The 16,254-nt window shown below is 38.8% G+C and overlaps 1 protein-coding gene across 2 annotated transcripts; it reads left to right on the top strand.

The window, feature by feature from the left end:
• Window positions 1-257: 257 nt before the first annotated feature.
• Window positions 258-3,530, top strand: LOC149532402 (F-box/RNI-like superfamily protein). 2 transcript variants are annotated; one of them, XM_089806312.1, is made up of 4 exons: window positions 258-578; window positions 1,210-2,329; window positions 2,494-2,774; window positions 2,915-3,530. In XM_089806312.1, the coding sequence occupies exons 2-4, from the start codon at window positions 1,549-1,551 to the stop codon at window positions 3,146-3,148; spliced, it is 1,296 nt and encodes a 431-aa protein (XP_089662438.1). In that variant the 5' UTR covers window positions 258-578; window positions 1,210-1,548; the 3' UTR covers window positions 3,149-3,530. The 2 variants fall into 2 exon arrangements, with proteins under 2 accessions (XP_089662438.1, XP_089662439.1); XM_089806313.1 differs by lacking the exon at window positions 258-578 and adding an exon at window positions 685-771.
• Window positions 3,531-16,254: the final 12,724 nt, after the last annotated feature.

The raw sequence follows: 16,254 nt of genomic DNA, 5'->3' as shown, positions 1-16,254 counted from the left end.
TATTTATTAGTAATTATTACAAATTGTATTATGACCGAAAAAATTATTTTAATATAAAATAATCTATATAAATGTTTTAAACAAATTTAATAACTTCAGCCCTTTTTCTCCTTTTTTGAGTAATGTTTATACATCTACAAAGCAAGGAAGGAACCTTAGGCTAAACTTCTTATGCTGAACTTAAATCTAATTATTAGTTTACAGCTATATTGCTGCTTTCTAATACATTTTCAAAAGTTCCTTTCGAAAAGAGAACACAAACACTTGTAACCATTTTGTCCCCGTTTCTAGACGTTAGCAAAGCTCAGATTAAAGATTCAAAATGCAGAATTAGAAAACGTTAATGGGCGCAGAATTTTGGGCTTGAAATTTGAAAAACAAGGCGTTCAAAACGACCGCGCTGTTTCTTGAAATTTTAATCCACTTTGAGTTCCGAGATTCACTCTGCCTGTGTATAATATATACACATTGTACATACTGCGCGAGCTATTCTGCAAAGGAAATGATAGTTAACCCCACTGCTTCGTGGAGAAAGATTCTTTTAACGCTCCTCCAAACGCTTTGATCCCTCCCTATAGGTAAAACACATTTTAGATTTGTAGTCGTTGCAGGTTCTCATTTCATTTTATTCATTTTTAAAACATTATCTTTTCAATATAGTCGTTGCTGCTAAAAAAATTGTTTCGGTTATTAAGTTCAAAATGCATTTTCAGATTTGCCCAGATGGTATTCATACCTTTCTATTGCTTGAAAATCCTGTCTGTGTTTCTCGTAAGTTTGATTTCACATTCAGGGATCTGGGTCTGGTTTCTGAGATGCTTAACTTTTGTAAAATGTTTTACAGAGTGTTACTTTAGTAATTGTGAATGCACTTCATTCTTCAATCGTTACTTGTTTTGCCTTTTCAGTTACATCAATATTTGGGTAGTCATCAGAACATATTGGATTACACCGTTTCTAAAGGATCTCGTATTGCAATTTTCTGTGTCAATGCTACTTATTGCTAGGCATATTGTAATTGGTTGCCCTAATTTTTGTTTCGAGCGACGGATTAATATAATCTATCTTTTAAGGTTTTTCTTAAAATCTGAATACGTACTTGAGGGGTAATCTGATTGAAAATGTGCTGGGTTTTTACTCTGGGAAAATAATAGCGGTTTTAAAACGTTATAGGTTTTCATTTTAATCAGTATCTGTTAACACATTCAGATTTTGCCCACAAACGAGAGGCTGGGACACGGTACCTCCGCTCACCCGATTTGAACATTTCGGCAAACAAGAGATGTCCTCTTTTCCTCAGGATTCATTGAGATTAACAGGTTGATTTTCTTTACTCTGTGTTGGATTGGGGGATTCTGATTATATATTTAAACGTGGGGAAGACCCTTTCAAAGGGAATTTAGATTGTTGGGTGAATCGAACTTTCATATGTGTGAGAGGAGAAAGTAGAAATGTGTATGGCCAATAACCGCTGGACCCAGGACTTTTGATTTACACTGCGAGACTACTTATTTACTTAATTCAGCCAGAAGGAAAATAGGGTTTTCGATGGCTCAAACTATGGATATTGACGATCCTTCATTGGCCGGGATTATGGAAGTTTTGCCTGATGCAGTAGTTCAGTATATGTTGTCATCCATTAGGAATGCTAGAGATGTTGCCATATGCGCCTGTGTTTGTCAAAGATGGAGAGAGGCAATGTCACATGTACGGAGTCTTTACTTTCCTCGAACAGTCTGTGACGAGAAAATTAACCAGTCCGATGCTGTTGTCAGCCGAATGGTTTTGTCGACATTTTCATTGGAAGAGCTGATTGTTTACTGTCCTTTCTCTGGAAAGAGCTTGCTCGCCTGGTTGTCTCACACAAGCAAATCGTTGAAGCATTTGGAGCTCCGAATGGACAATTTGGGAGAGAAAACCCTTGGATCCAATTGCCCCAGCACGCTTGATTATATTGCATCTTCACCTTATTTGGAAAGTCTTAAGTTGTGGGGCGTCTCCTTGAAACAGCTACCAGCTTGGAATCCCTTTAGAAAACTTCATACATTGGAAGTGGTTGGTGTTCGTGCACAGGACACTGCTCTTTATAACATGCTTCTTGCATGTCCGATGCTGAAGAACCTGGCTCTACTTGGTTGTGATGGTGCCAAGGTAGTGGACATTGATTTGAAACATTTAGAACAGTGCAGGCTTGATTTTTATGGTATAGGAGATTGCTTTCTGAACATAACTGCTCCTAAACTTCAAGTTTTTGAGGTTCAAGGGGCTGCTTGGATACGATTAAGGGGGGATCATTGCTTACGGCAGCTGTCAATAGCGAATAATGCAGGTCTGTGGAAAACTTTTGTTGTGCTTTTAGTTTAGTTTTGAATGATCTATTTTTCTATCAAATTTTTTTCACTTTGAAAAATATTTTGTTTTGGGCAGTTTATTCATTCATTTTTCTTCTCAGTTAACGAGCCCAATTGTAATGCTTTGATGGTTTTGGTACAGGCAAAGTGAGTAAAGTGGAGTGTGGAAGACTGTCAGACTTAGAGTCCTTATCAATGCGAGGAGTGCAGTGGTCCTGGGATGCTATAGACACTGTTTTGCAGTCTGCAACTGAGGTGAAGAACTTGGTGATGAAAATTGAGTTTAGTGGAGACACAGACAGATTACTGCCCTTTCCAGAGATAAACCTTGTTGATTTTTTTAGCAGCCATCCAAGACTAACCAACTTTGAAGTACATGGTGCCATGTTTGCTGCCTTGTCACAAAAATACAGCCTGTTAAGGGTAAGGTCATTTGTCAGGACTTTATTGTTTGAGATGCTTGTTGCACTTTTTTTGCTTCTTAATTCTAAGAAAAGGAAGCTTGATGAAGTATTTGGATCAACTTCATCCTTCTGATGCTTGTTGTTTTTGAATTCCTGTAGTTGGATGATTCATTTTCCATGCCTTGCTTGGAAGAAATATTGATCACCGTTAGGTCACCTCTTAATGCTGACCAGAAAATGATGACTCTAGAATCATTAGTCAAACATGGCAGACAGCTGAGAAGATTGACTGTAAGAGTTAGCCAAATGAAGAATTGCCAAGAAACAGCAGACAAATTTTTTGAAAAAGTTTTAAGGTTCAAGCAGAGGAATCATATTGTCATTATTGAGTAGTCTTTTATTTTGTGAAAATATTTCTGGTTTATTGCTTAGTGGGGATTCTTTAAATGGTAGAGTCTTGCTAATTACAAGGCATTCTTTCCTTGGGCTGGGTAATCGGCAGCGGTAGTTATTAGTCTTCAGAACAGAGTCGAGATGTTCTGTCCGTGATCTAAAATTGGTTGTTTCTGAAGAGGGCTATTGAGTTGTGTGCTCTGATCCATGATGAAGTCCACATTTAATTGGAGCCTGACAACAGCAGTTAATTTGATGATAGTGTCTGGTTTCTTGATTGGATTAATGCTGAGTGTTGAGCCTTTGGCTCTATTTGTTATGGCTTATGTTGCAAGTAATGGCATCTTCCTCTTTTTATATATCAGAGGGCCCTTTATCTTCATTTCTTCTTATGGTGACCTAATCATGAATTGAGAATTTATTTGAAAAATGCATTTTGCTTCTTGGATTAAACATTGCGTTAAGCATACCTTTCCCTTGATTATGTTAATAACCTTCTCAATGTTCCTTATGTGTGGGTATTGTTCAGCTCTGAATTTAATGGCAACAGAGGACCAAATTATTTTTATATTAGAATAATTGCATTTCAATATTTTACCAACAGGTTTTATGATTTTCTAATTGGCCTTATAATGCATCAGATGCTGCTTGGTGTCTCTACAAATTGATATTAGCTTCATATTTCTATCCATATGGCACACTTCTTTTTTATAACAAATGATACATTTAAAGCATTGTGCCCACTGTCTGCTTAATGGGAATGGGACCTTGTTAGTTGAGATGTATTGTATCATGCTGTCGAAGTTCCAAAAGTAATACTTAAGCTTGCACTGTGTTAGCATTTGAAAATGTCAAATCTTTTTGAAAACATGTGTATGGCCTGTCCAATGGACTATTAAAAAATTGCCAAGAAAATGTCACCTTAATCTCTCAAAAAATGTGTATGAAATGTCCAATGAACAGTGACTTTCAGTTCAATCCCTGATAATATTTGTATAGCTCCTGCAATGGGAAGGGACAAGCAGTGAGATGAAAAAATGGCTGGACTTTTATCTGTGATGGGAGAGGAAGTGCTCTTATGTGTAATAGGAACAATCTCCGTTGACAGTGAAAATCACAAAATATGATGACTTTTATGTAGATGGGGGTGTCTTTACAGAAAGAAAACAATTTTTTCTTCTCTTTTAAGATCTTGTTAAAAATCTATTTTCTCTGTGGTTTAATGTTGCTGATTGGATAGGGAAGGTCAAATACCATTGCCATTTCCCACAGGTCTGCATCTTTTGGTGCAACTGGTCAAGTTGGAGTGATAAGGTAACATAGAAGCTATCTTGCAAAATATCATGCACTTGCCAGCTTGAAAAGAACACAATCCTTTCAGATTCAGAAATATGCATGCACAATATGAAAGCTTAGGTGAAGCACGGAAACTGTTTGATAGTATGTCTAAGTACACATATTAAAATGGTACTTGATGTTCATAAAGCCATTTTGGCAAGGTTTTTGTCAATTTTTTTAAAAAAAATGCTCATACAGATGTGCATGGAAAATGTGAATTGATGTAATGGTCCAGAAAGACTACCATGCAAAGGAATTTGATGTAAAAATATTTGAAGTTCTTAGACAAATGCAAAGCTGCCATGCTCTCGCATAATAAGACCCCCCTGTTATTACATCTTAGATGCCATCTTTTAAGATATCAGGCTGGGAAAAGGTAGAGTAGGAAAAGAATGATGCTTTTACAGATTTGGTTTGTGATCAGAAAGTACAAGGGAAGAAAGATGGGTACTTTGTTGAAGCAAATGTTTGAAGAGCTGGAGGCTCGGATGTGTCTTCTGTGTTTATTTGTCCTATTTCTCTGGAACATCTGCAGGATCCTGTTATGTTATGTACTGGTGAGACCTATGAGAGATCCAACCTATGAGAGATCCAATAGCTTGAGATGGTTTTCAATAGGGCAATACATTTGTCCCACAACAATGCAAGAGCTCCGGGATGTGTCTTTTGGAAATTTGCAACAAGAGATTGCGATATCATTCTTATCTCTTCTGGGTTTTCTTAAAGCAACTCTTTCCCACCATCTCTCTTATTTCAATAATTAGCTCCCAATAATCTTTAGTCATGTCCATATGATAAAATATATCCTTTCAGAAATTTCTGGCTGTTTTCTCACCGTATATGACAGATATCATTTCCCAGACAGATTGAGGTTTCCTTGTGGAATTTCTAATGCAGATTTCCCATTCCACTCCTGACTCCTTTGCCCTTTTGGAAGCCAGCAACATTTCTTATTATGGTGTTCATTTGGATTGCCCGCTTTCTTTGTACGGTTCTTCCACATATTAATTGCTTTTGGAACACTTCCATCTGGATCATGTTCTTGTGACTGTTGAATCACCAACAAGAGATCGTTGGCAAAATCTTCTTCAGTGCATCTATTGGTAACCTACTCCACCAAACTTTGCAGCCAAATCAATTTATGTTTACTAGTGTATGGGTCAAGTTTTCGATCTGTTTTATGTACTAGTGTAAATGACATGCAACAAATTATGACTGAAGAGAATCTGTTAAGCCAAGAGAACATGTGCAATATGTCTAGATGCAAGGAAACCAGGCCATGGCCATGCATTATTTACTGCAGAGTGTTCCCACACTCTCCACTGCCCTTGCAGTGTCTCCAATGTGAAGCATGGAAAGCAGATATTTTCTGTATGTCAAGCCAAGTGGAAAGAGATTCCCTTCCAAGGGCCCTTGTCAGAGGCACTGCATTCTGGAATACGAATAAGTCCTGTGGATCGGCCACAGCATGAAAGCTGGACAATAGTTTTACACTGTTTGTCACTTCCTCATCCTCCACTTTATCAGGCTGCAAGGCATGCTATGGAGCTTAATATTTTCAATGATGACAAACCTTTAGAGCTTCGACCAAGTGGAGGTAGTAGGCCAGAGGAACAAGAAAGGAATGAACCCAGTGCGATCATTGGTATGCCAGATCAAAGTTCAGAGTTTATATATTCAAGGGAAATTACAGCTCAAGAACAAAGCAGAGGGGTTGAAGGAAGTGAGGATGATGAAAAATCTGCACAATTAGTAATGTTCTTTGAATTTGCTGCAGTTCCATGATCAGAAGCTTGTGAGAAGTTTACTGTGCTTGTACATCTGAAGGCCCCCTCATCCACTGCGAAATAATGGCATACTGCACAAAATGAAAGAACTTGGAGTATAGTAAATCCATCTGAGGCTTTTGATACACCTAGAGATTGTGCCCCAATTGATCTAGGAACTGTTGGGACTCAAAATTGAAGCACTGATTTTGAGTACCATTTTGAAAACAATTCAAATTAACCCCCTATAAGCACTATTCATGCATATGTACCCAGCCATTATTTTGAGGCCTATAAAGTTGCCAATTTTCAGTTTTTCCCCAATGAGTCTGTCTTTGTTGGTATTCATTAAGATTTTGTTCAAGATTGCTTGTCAAGGTAGCCATTAGGTGACTCACTTTGCATCAAGTTCCTAAGATTCCTACTTTGCATTTTTTTCTGGGCCTCCCTTGCTCTGCCATTCCCTATCCTTCTATCCTTCCGGTAAAGTCAGCAGTAGAGGTGCAACCCCGACATAAAGAAAATCAAGTGTTGAATGCTTGATGTGGAGAAATAGGAAATGAAGTGCTTGAGGTATCAAAGGATCATTCCTCTCACTACAATCCTGAATCAAAGGAAAAATAAGCTTATGGAAAAATGGATCTGCGCTCTCTCTTCCGCACATATTATCATATGAATCCTTATTCCGGATCTTGAAGTAAGCAAGGCACTTTCTGTTAAACTAAAAACCTTTGTTTGGGTAAGTGGCTTTTCACGATACTACTTCACTTGAAGTAATATGACTTTCAGATTTATGAATCTTTATGTGCATAGAAATAAAAAGTTTTAAATAGTCGTTGATTATCAAATTTATTGCAAATCCTACTGTTATGATCGTTGATTGTGCTTAATTTCGTTTGTGTGGTGCCAACGTTTGGATTTCTGCATCTATTTCATCAGGATTGCCTCAAAATTGTTTTATCATTGTTTTAAATGACTATTTATTGAGCATCGCATCTCTTTCAAATCATAGCAAATGGCAATTAGAACAACAGGTAATGATAAACTTATAGGCTTGGAAAGTGAATTTAAGGATCTTATTGATAGTTCATTCAAGTTCTACGACTTAGATGATCTTCACAGAAGGCTTAATACTTGGCCCATGCACCCGATTACCCAGAATTTGAAAGAGAGTGGATTAGTGGAAGCTACCGGATTTTCCATGGTTGTGCAAGCTCCAGAGCTAGTTAGAGAATGCATCGAAAGATATAATCTGGAGACGAAGCAAATCTTGCTTCCCGATCAATCTATCCTTCTCTCGATAAACAAGGCCTTGATGCAGTCTGCATTCGGTGTGCCAGTGAAGGAAGAATATTGTGATATTGATTTTGGGTCCTTCGCATTTCTGTTTAATGAGAAGAAAACCTTGAGGAGAGAGGATATGCAGAGAACCTGGTTCCAAACACCTCATTCCATGAAGAGCAAAATGCTGAAAACTCTTTTGGAACCAACTTAAAAAGGGAGATTGTTGACATCCTGGCATTACTACTAAGATTGAAAGGAAAAGAAGAAATTTTGGAATTCATTGAGCATCACTTCTTCTTGGTACATGCCATATGTGCCGAGGGACTATAGATTGATTGGGCCCACATCATATGTGATGAGTTTGCCTCATGGTTGAATTCAGCTAAGGAATTCAAGCAATTTTACATGTCTTAATATTTAATCTACTCCTTGGCTACGCATCACCTATGGTCGGGTTTTCCCAGCATTGAAGACTACAATCAAAATACAAGGGTGTATGAATTCTACCCACACCTTCAGTTGCGGAGGAGCTTCAAAGAGTATGTGAAAGTGAACGACGTCTTCACTATGAGATTGCGCCGAGAATTACAAGGCTACCCTGAGCGAAAATTTACACTTGAAGCAATTTCAGCTATTAACCAGTTCAGATGCTCTTTCATTCAATTCCTGAGTTTCTCCTACCTACAGATCAGTGCTTTTGATGGTTTTCCTAAAAGGCTTCCTAGGTACCTTGAGGACAAGGTTGTTCTTGTCAAATTGTGTTGGCAAATTCTAGAAGTGAACACCTTGTGTTCAAATGTAAAGAAGATAACCAAAATTTCCTTACCAATAGTGGTTGGACCATATTCATGCACCTCTAGATCCGATGCTCGAAATCTAGCCAAAAATTTTGAGAGTAAGATCAAGTTGATTGATTATGAGGTACTTAGGCCCTAGTATGACCTTGTCAAGTTTGTGAGAGATCAGTTGAAGTTGGGATACGCCCACATACATGTTTCGGACATTCAAGATTTTTGGGATAGATGTCTAAATGAATATCAAACCTAGGAGAAGTATTGGTCTCGGATGACAATTGATGAAATTAAATTGTATAATGACTCTATTGATGTTTTTGATCTTGTAGATGGTGACTCTATATGTTTTCTTCGTCTTACGAGCAGATTAAAGGAACTCCCATTGTTTCTATCTCGCCTGTAGGTCCCGTCATCGATACAATAGAGGTCCTAATGCATAGGATCATTAAGAGGATGGGCAATGTAAGGAAACTCAGGTGCGGAAACAACTTCCTACACTAATCTCATAAGGAAAGTATGATGCAAATCCTATTAAAATCTTCTACACTTACAGATTCAATATCATGTAAACAACAATATTGCAGCCAACCATGCATACAAAAAATAGACAGAGAAAGGAACACATAACACAAGGATTTGCCGGTGGGGAAAAACCTTTCGGTAAAACAACCCCACCCCTTCAAAACCTGCACAATGTATTATCTTCAACACGAGGTTACAATACACTTGCAATGCAAGTTCAACATCAACAACAAAAGACACCAGTAGCTACTCGCAGTACCAACAATACACCTTTTTGCATCGCATCTCTTTGCAACCCTAAAAATACTTATAACATGCGCTTCACTTTAGGGCTACTCCCAAAAGGTAAACCATATTAGGGTTTTACCATTCTCCGAGAAAATAGGAACCCCAAAATTTTTTTCGCCGAGCCCCACTATTGGGGTAGAGTGTACAGTACTCAAATATCTTAGTTGCCACATGTCTTCACCTGTCATTGAATCTTCCTAACATAGCTCTTACGTGTCATAGGAATCCATCATAACCGTTTTAGTCATGATCTCCTTACACACAATTCAAGATGTCGACACATCAACATTATTTGCAAGAAATACATTTTACAAAACAAATAATAAGAATAGGAATTATACAAGGTTGAGACACCTTATTCCTAACATTCTCCCACTTGTCGAACACCTTGTAAGAGCAACAGGAACATAACAGGAACTAACTGCTATAGGCCGAAAGGCCCATAGACTCCGAACACCATCTGAACTTCTCAGTGCCCATTGGTTTCGTTAATGCATCTGCAACATTCTTCACAGTATCTACCTTTTCCAAATTTACCTTTCCATCTTCCACCATATCTCTCACAAAGTGATACTGCACATCAATGTGCTTCGTTCTGGAATGGAAAGTTGGATTCTTTGCAAGGCAAATAGCACTCTGATTGTCACACCAAATAGTAATTTGTTCTGCATCAACACCAACATCGGAACACAATCTCTTAAGCCAAATGGCTTCCTTACAAGCATGAGTAGCAGCCATGTACTCAGCTTTTGTAGTGGACAAAGCAACCACAGGTTGTCGCTTGCTCATCCAATTGATGGCACCATCAAACATAGTGAACACATAAGCACTAGTGGATCTCCTGCGGTCAATATCACCTGCCCAATCTGAATCCACAAACCCATGAATACAAACTGAATGCGGAGATCCAGAAGAGTTACCATGATAACATATGGAGTAGTCTGATGTACCCCTCAAATATCTGAATACTCGCTTAACTGCATCCCAATGTATCCGTCCAGGATTAGCCATAAATCAACTTAGGACTCCCACTGCTTGGACAATGTCTGGTCTAGTACAGACCATAGCATACATAAGACTGCCAACTGCACTAGCATAAGGTACTCTACTCATGTCCTCCACCTCACTAGGAGATTTTGGACAATCATCTACAAATAACTTTGTTCCCACAGGAACAGGAACACATAGTGGTCTACAATCTACCATGCTGAACCTGTCCAACACAGATTTCACATACTTACTCTGACTCAACCAAAGTTTTCTGTTAGACCTGTCTCTACTGATTTCCATACCCAAGATGTACCTAGCTGCCCCAAGATCTTTCATCTCAAACTGTGCTGACAACTGAGACTTAAAATAAGAAATCATACCCTTACCCTTCCCAAACAACAACATATCATCAACATATAATGCAACAATAAGAAGGCGATCATTTTCAATTCTAAAATAAACACAATGATCTGATTTCGATCTTACAAATCCAATTGACAACGCAAAGGCATCAAACTTAAGGTACCACATCTTAGGAGATTGCTTCAAACCATATAAAGATTTCTTTAATATGCAAACTAAGGATTCTTTACCTTTAACAATGTAGTGCTCAAGCTGTGACATATAAATCTCTTCCTCCAATTCACCATGAAGGAAAGCTGTCTTCACATCCATCTGTTCTATCTCTAAATCATATGATGCAGCAAGAGATAACAGAAATCTAATGGATGTCAACTTTGCAACAAGAGAGAATATTTCACCATAATCTATTCCCTCTACCTGTGAATACCCATTTGCAACCAATCTAGCTTTGTACCTTTCAACACTGTCATTTGCACAAAATTTCTTCTTGAACACCCATTTACAACCAACAGATTTTCTCCCTTTAGGCAAAGGTACAAGGTCCCATGTTTTGTTTTTCTCTAATGAAGCCATCTCATCATCCATAGCCTCAATCTAGGAACCTGCATCTTCCATGCCCAAAGCCTCTTTCACAGATCTAGGCTCATCAGTGTTAGTAATCAAAGCAAAAGCACAACTGAAATCCAACATAGAATAACCAAACCTTTCTGGTTGCTTTCTTTTTCTTGTGGATCTCCTCAAGGGCTGAGGTTGAGGTTGTTCTTCCTCTTCTTCTGAACTATCAGAGCTGCAAGAGCTCTCCTCATCATTAGACCCAACATGGTCTCTCTGTTCAGTCTTCTCAGGGGTAGGAGGCAACTGAACAACATCTTTTTCCTTTTCTTTTTCATCTGGTTGTAGCACAATAGGAGAAGATGTTAGCTCTCTAAAAATAACATTTCTACTATACAACACCTTACTAGTCATAGGATTCCAAAGCTTGTATCCTTTCACACCAGCACTGTACCCGATGAAAATACATTTAACAACTTTATTTTCCAACTTAGATCTTTTCTCCTTTGGAACATGTGCATAAGCTTCACAACCAAAAACACGAAGATGTCTAACTGAAGGCTTCTTACTAGACCACACCTCCATGGGTGTCTTACCAACAAGAGCTGATGTAGGAGATCTGTTAATTAGATAGCAAGCAGTGGCCACAGCTTCGGCCCAAAACCTTTGTTCTAAACCAGCTCCACTAAGCATACTCCTAGCCTTCTCCATCAGTGTCCTGTTCATTCTCTCTGCAACTCCATTTTGCTGTGGGGTATACGGAGTTGTCTTATGCCTCTCAATACCTTGTTCTTTACAGAACTGTTCAAACTCTGCTGAGCAAAACTCACCACCATTGTCAGTTCTCACACACTTAATCTTCTTACAAGTCTGATTCTCTACAAGGGCTTTAAATTCCTTGAATCGACTAAAGACTTGTGTCTTACTTTTAAGGAAATAAATCCATGTCCTTCTACTATAATCATCTATGAAAGATACAAAAAATACAGGCTTGGAGATTGAAGGAACTTTTACAGGACCAAATACATCAGAATGAATAAGATCCAAAACATCAGAAGATTTGTGAGAACTAGAGTAAAACTGAACATGATTTTGTTTACCATATACACAGTGTTCACAGAAGTCGAACTCGAGATTGCAATCATTTAACCCCTCAACGAGATTTTTATTTTTTAGGGTTCTAAGACCCTTCTCACCAATGTGGCCAAATCTCATATGCCACAACATTGTCTTTTCTGCAGGAAGCTTACCTTCCAAAGTGTTTGCATTGCCATCAGAACCAATAACCATAGTCTTCTTTACTGCTCGTTCAGATGGTGGGGATGAAGTGATAGCTGCTCTCTTCTTTGAAACAGAAGAACTATTACACTGAGAAATGTGTGCATCAAGCTGAAACAAAGTACCTCTCCTAGTACCCTTAGCAAGCACCATAGCGCCTCTCATCATCTTACATCCATCTTTAGAAAAAACAACTTGCACACCTACATCATTCAACATACTTACAGATAATAGGTTTCGTGCCAAACCTGGAATGTGCATAACTCCATTGATTCCCTTTACTCATCCATCAGGAAATTTGATAGTGACCCTTCCGCGTCCAACTATCTTTAGGTGATAATCATCACCCAAGTACACCTTTCCACCATCGAACTCTTCATATCTTGAGAACCAGTTTCAATGAGAGGTCATGTGAAAAGATGCACCCAAGTCAACCAACCACACATCATTAGATGCATGGGCTGCCAAAGCTACAATGAATGGATCGCCATCTTCTTGAGATTTTTCAGAACTAGAATCTAAGGCTTTCTTCTTCTTCTTAGGCTCTTTATAGTCTTTACGGAAGTGCCCAGTCTTATCATAGATCCAACATTTTGCCTTGGACTTATTGGAAGTCTTTGACTTCCCACGAGATTTGGATCTACCCTTATTGTCAGACTTATTGTCATTTTTCTTCCCTCTTTTTCCGAAACAGAAGCCTTTCTCCGCATCTCCTCTGATAGCAGCGAAGACACCACATCATCCATTTTGAAGGTGACTAATGTGCTTCCGAGAGCCATCACAAGATGGTCCCATGAATCCGGTAAAGAACACAAAAGTGTGTAGCAACGATCCTCCTCTAACTTGACACCAGCTAATGTCAATTGTGCAGCCAACAGATTAAATGCATTTATATGATCCGTTAAGGATCCACCTTCCTCCATTCACAGAGAATACAACTTCTTCCTCAGGAACAACTTGTTCACCAAAGATTTGGCTTAATACATGGCCCCAAGTCTCTCCCACAAACTATATGCTGTTTTCTCATCTAGAACATTCAGAAGGACTGCATCAGTTAAACAGAGTCTTATGAGACCCTTAGTTTTACGGTCTTTGATATCCCAATCTACTTGAACTATAGTTGCTGGTCTTGTAGCGCTTGTAGTCGCTTCCCATAGGTCACGATCTTCCAACATGTCTTCCATCTTGAGTTTCCACAACTCGAAATTAGTGCCATTAAATTTCTCCACCTCCATTCTTCCGTATGATGAACTCGCCATCTCAATCTGCAAATAAGATTCAGGATGTTCTACACAAGACTCCCACTCAACTTGAGATTAGCTCAAAAAACCCTACCCAACAACTAGGATCAAAAGTTGATCAAGCTCTAATACCACTTGTAAGGAAACTCAAGTGCGGAAATAGCTTCCTACACTAATCTCATAAGGAAAGTATGATGCAAATCCTATTAAAATCTTCTACACTTATAGATTCAATATCATGCAAACAACAATATTGCAGCCAACCATGCATACAGAAAATAGACAGAGAAAGGAACACATAACACAAGGATTTGCTGGTGGGAAAAAACCTTTCAGTAAAACAACCCCACCCCTTCAGAACCTGCACAATGTATTATCTTCAACACGAGGTTACAATACACTTGCAATGCAAGGTCAACATCAACAACAAAAGACACCAGTAGCTACTCGCAGTACCAACAATACACCTTTTTGCATCGCATCTCTTCGCAACCCTAAAAATGCTTATAACATGCGCTTCACTTTAGGGCTACTCCCAAAAGGTAAACCGTATTAGGGTTTTACCATTCTCCGAAAAAATAGGAACCCCAAAATTTTTTTCGAGGCGATGCCCCGAACCCCACTATTGGGGTAGAGTGTACAATACTCAAATATCTTAGTTGCCACATGTCTTCACCTGTCATTGAATCTTCCTAACATAGCTCTTACGTGTCATAGGAATCTGTCATAACCATTTTAGTCATGATCTCCTTACACACAATTCAAGATGTCGACACATCAACATTATTTGCAAGAAATACATTTTACAAAAAAAAAAAAAGAATAGGAATTATACAAGGTTGAGACACCTTATTCCTAATAGGCAAATGGGTGGAGTGGACTAGAGCGAGGAAGAAAAGAATGGGAAACACAGGCTCCATTGGTGGAGTGGCTTCTGGAACTACTCAATCACTTCAACATCTGTGGGCCCAGCCAAGTCTCTCAACCAAGGTAGAGAAAGTTGGGGAGAAGGAGAAAGAGCAGGAGCAAGAGAAGTCAGTGGCTAAGCCTGCCTCCCCTGTCCAAGTCATCAATCTTGATAGTGACACTAACCCCATGTATGGACAAGAACATGATGCATCCCATCAAGGGGATACTTTGTCCCTCTCAGTAACTAAAGTCATTGCTTTCCCCACTATTTCTCAGAGCAAGAAGACTCTCCCAGTAGCAAGGTTCCTCTTTGATCCCACTGCCTTGCAATCTATGATCAATGTCCTCTCAATCGAGTCATGGTTGGAGGAGACCATCAATTGGAAGAAGCGGAGATATGAGGAAGCAACCCCATCCAAAGGCCTCATCACACATGCAACTTCTTCTCTGCCACCATTGAAGAAGACAAAGAAGCAGAAGTCCATAGCAACATTGGCCACTAATCCCTCTATTGGTCACATGCTGATGGAGATAGCAGAGCCTCAAAAAGAGGGAAAATTCCATAAGCTCATTGCCGATGACTTTCAAATCAGAATGACCAACATTGGTATTCCTATCCATGATTCCATGGTTAATATATGGAAGTCTACCAATGAAAAGATAGAAGATAGACTAGAGGAGTTAAGGGCAGAGAAAGAGGTACTCCGAACAAAGAGCTAATGGACTACATCATAACTGCACTTGGAAGCACTTCATCTAGTACATTTGATCCAAATGTAGAAGAGAACAAGAACTTGCTTTTAAACCTATAGCAAAAAAGACAATTTGGTCAAATTAGTTGATCATGGATTGATCAAATGAAGGCACAAGGTCCCCCACTCATCAAGAACTTGGGAAATTCACTACTAGATGTTGACAAGATGAGGGAGGTAGTTTCTAGTCATCAGACTACCATGCACAATGCAACAGACAGATTGACAAAGCAATTGGCACTATTGCAAGAGGTTATTAATATGAAAACCAACGTTGCCATCTCCCATGGGATCCTCAAAACAGGTCAAGAGCCATTGTTTCATTGGAAACGATCTTTGGAGTTCATAGTGAAAAGCTTTGTAAGATCTGGAAACAAGCTTAAAGATGTACACGATCTAGCGCAAAAGGTCATAGAGAAGCTTTTTGAATACTTAAAAGTGCTGCACACGAAATCATATGTATCTAGCAATGGACGATTGGTAGACATTGAGTGAATGAAAGCCAAATTCTTAGCATTTGTCGATGAGGCTGTTGATCCAGTCAACTTCCAGATGTCAAAGATTCAGGAACTTTCATTAGGGGATTCCATCCTAAGGCGAGCATTGGAAAAGTTCCAATCGAAGGTTGCTAGAGTGGACGAATTGATAGAGATGCATGACTATTGGATGATTTGAGCTGACAACATCATAATCCCAGGTGTCAATGAATTTGATAAAGTAACATATGCAATGAAGGCTTATAGAGCTAAGGCAATGGCTTTGAAGAAAGCATGATGCTCTGATATTCTCTCAGACATCTGTCATTCTTTCTCTTCTCTCTCATTTCTCTTTTGTAGCCATTTTTGGCATTTTCTCTGAAGGCTTAGACTCTATAACGGATGATGACTCAGTCAAGTCCCATTTTTAGCTTCTTCTATTTGGAGATTCTCTGCAATGCAATCATCTAATGTAACTGGCCATTTTGAAGAGGCTTATATATGTAACTTTTTCAAAAGTTAATAGGATTGAAAAATTATTTTGTGGGTGAAC

Source organism: Cupressus sempervirens, chromosome 10, assembly GCF_028749045.1.
Source record: "Cupressus sempervirens isolate cs-2001-9-10 chromosome 10, ASM2874904v1, whole genome shotgun sequence".
Lineage (NCBI taxonomy): Eukaryota > Viridiplantae > Streptophyta > Pinopsida > Cupressales > Cupressaceae > Cupressus > Cupressus sempervirens.
This window is presented reverse-complemented; position numbering and strand designations above follow the sequence as displayed.

What these genes read in the sequence shown, in the direction of transcription:
- LOC149532402 (XM_089806312.1), top strand. Translation starts at nt 1,549, where the DNA reads ATGGCTCAAACTATGGATATTGACGATCCTTCATTGGCCGGGATTATG. An exon ending in GTCAATAGCGAATAATGCAG is followed by an intron (nt 2,330 to 2,493) that starts GTCTGTGGAAAA and finishes GTTTTGGTACAG; the next exon opens with GCAAAGTGAGTAAAGTGGAG. An exon ending in AAAAATACAGCCTGTTAAGG is followed by an intron (nt 2,775 to 2,914) that starts GTAAGGTCATTT and finishes GAATTCCTGTAG; the next exon opens with TTGGATGATTCATTTTCCAT.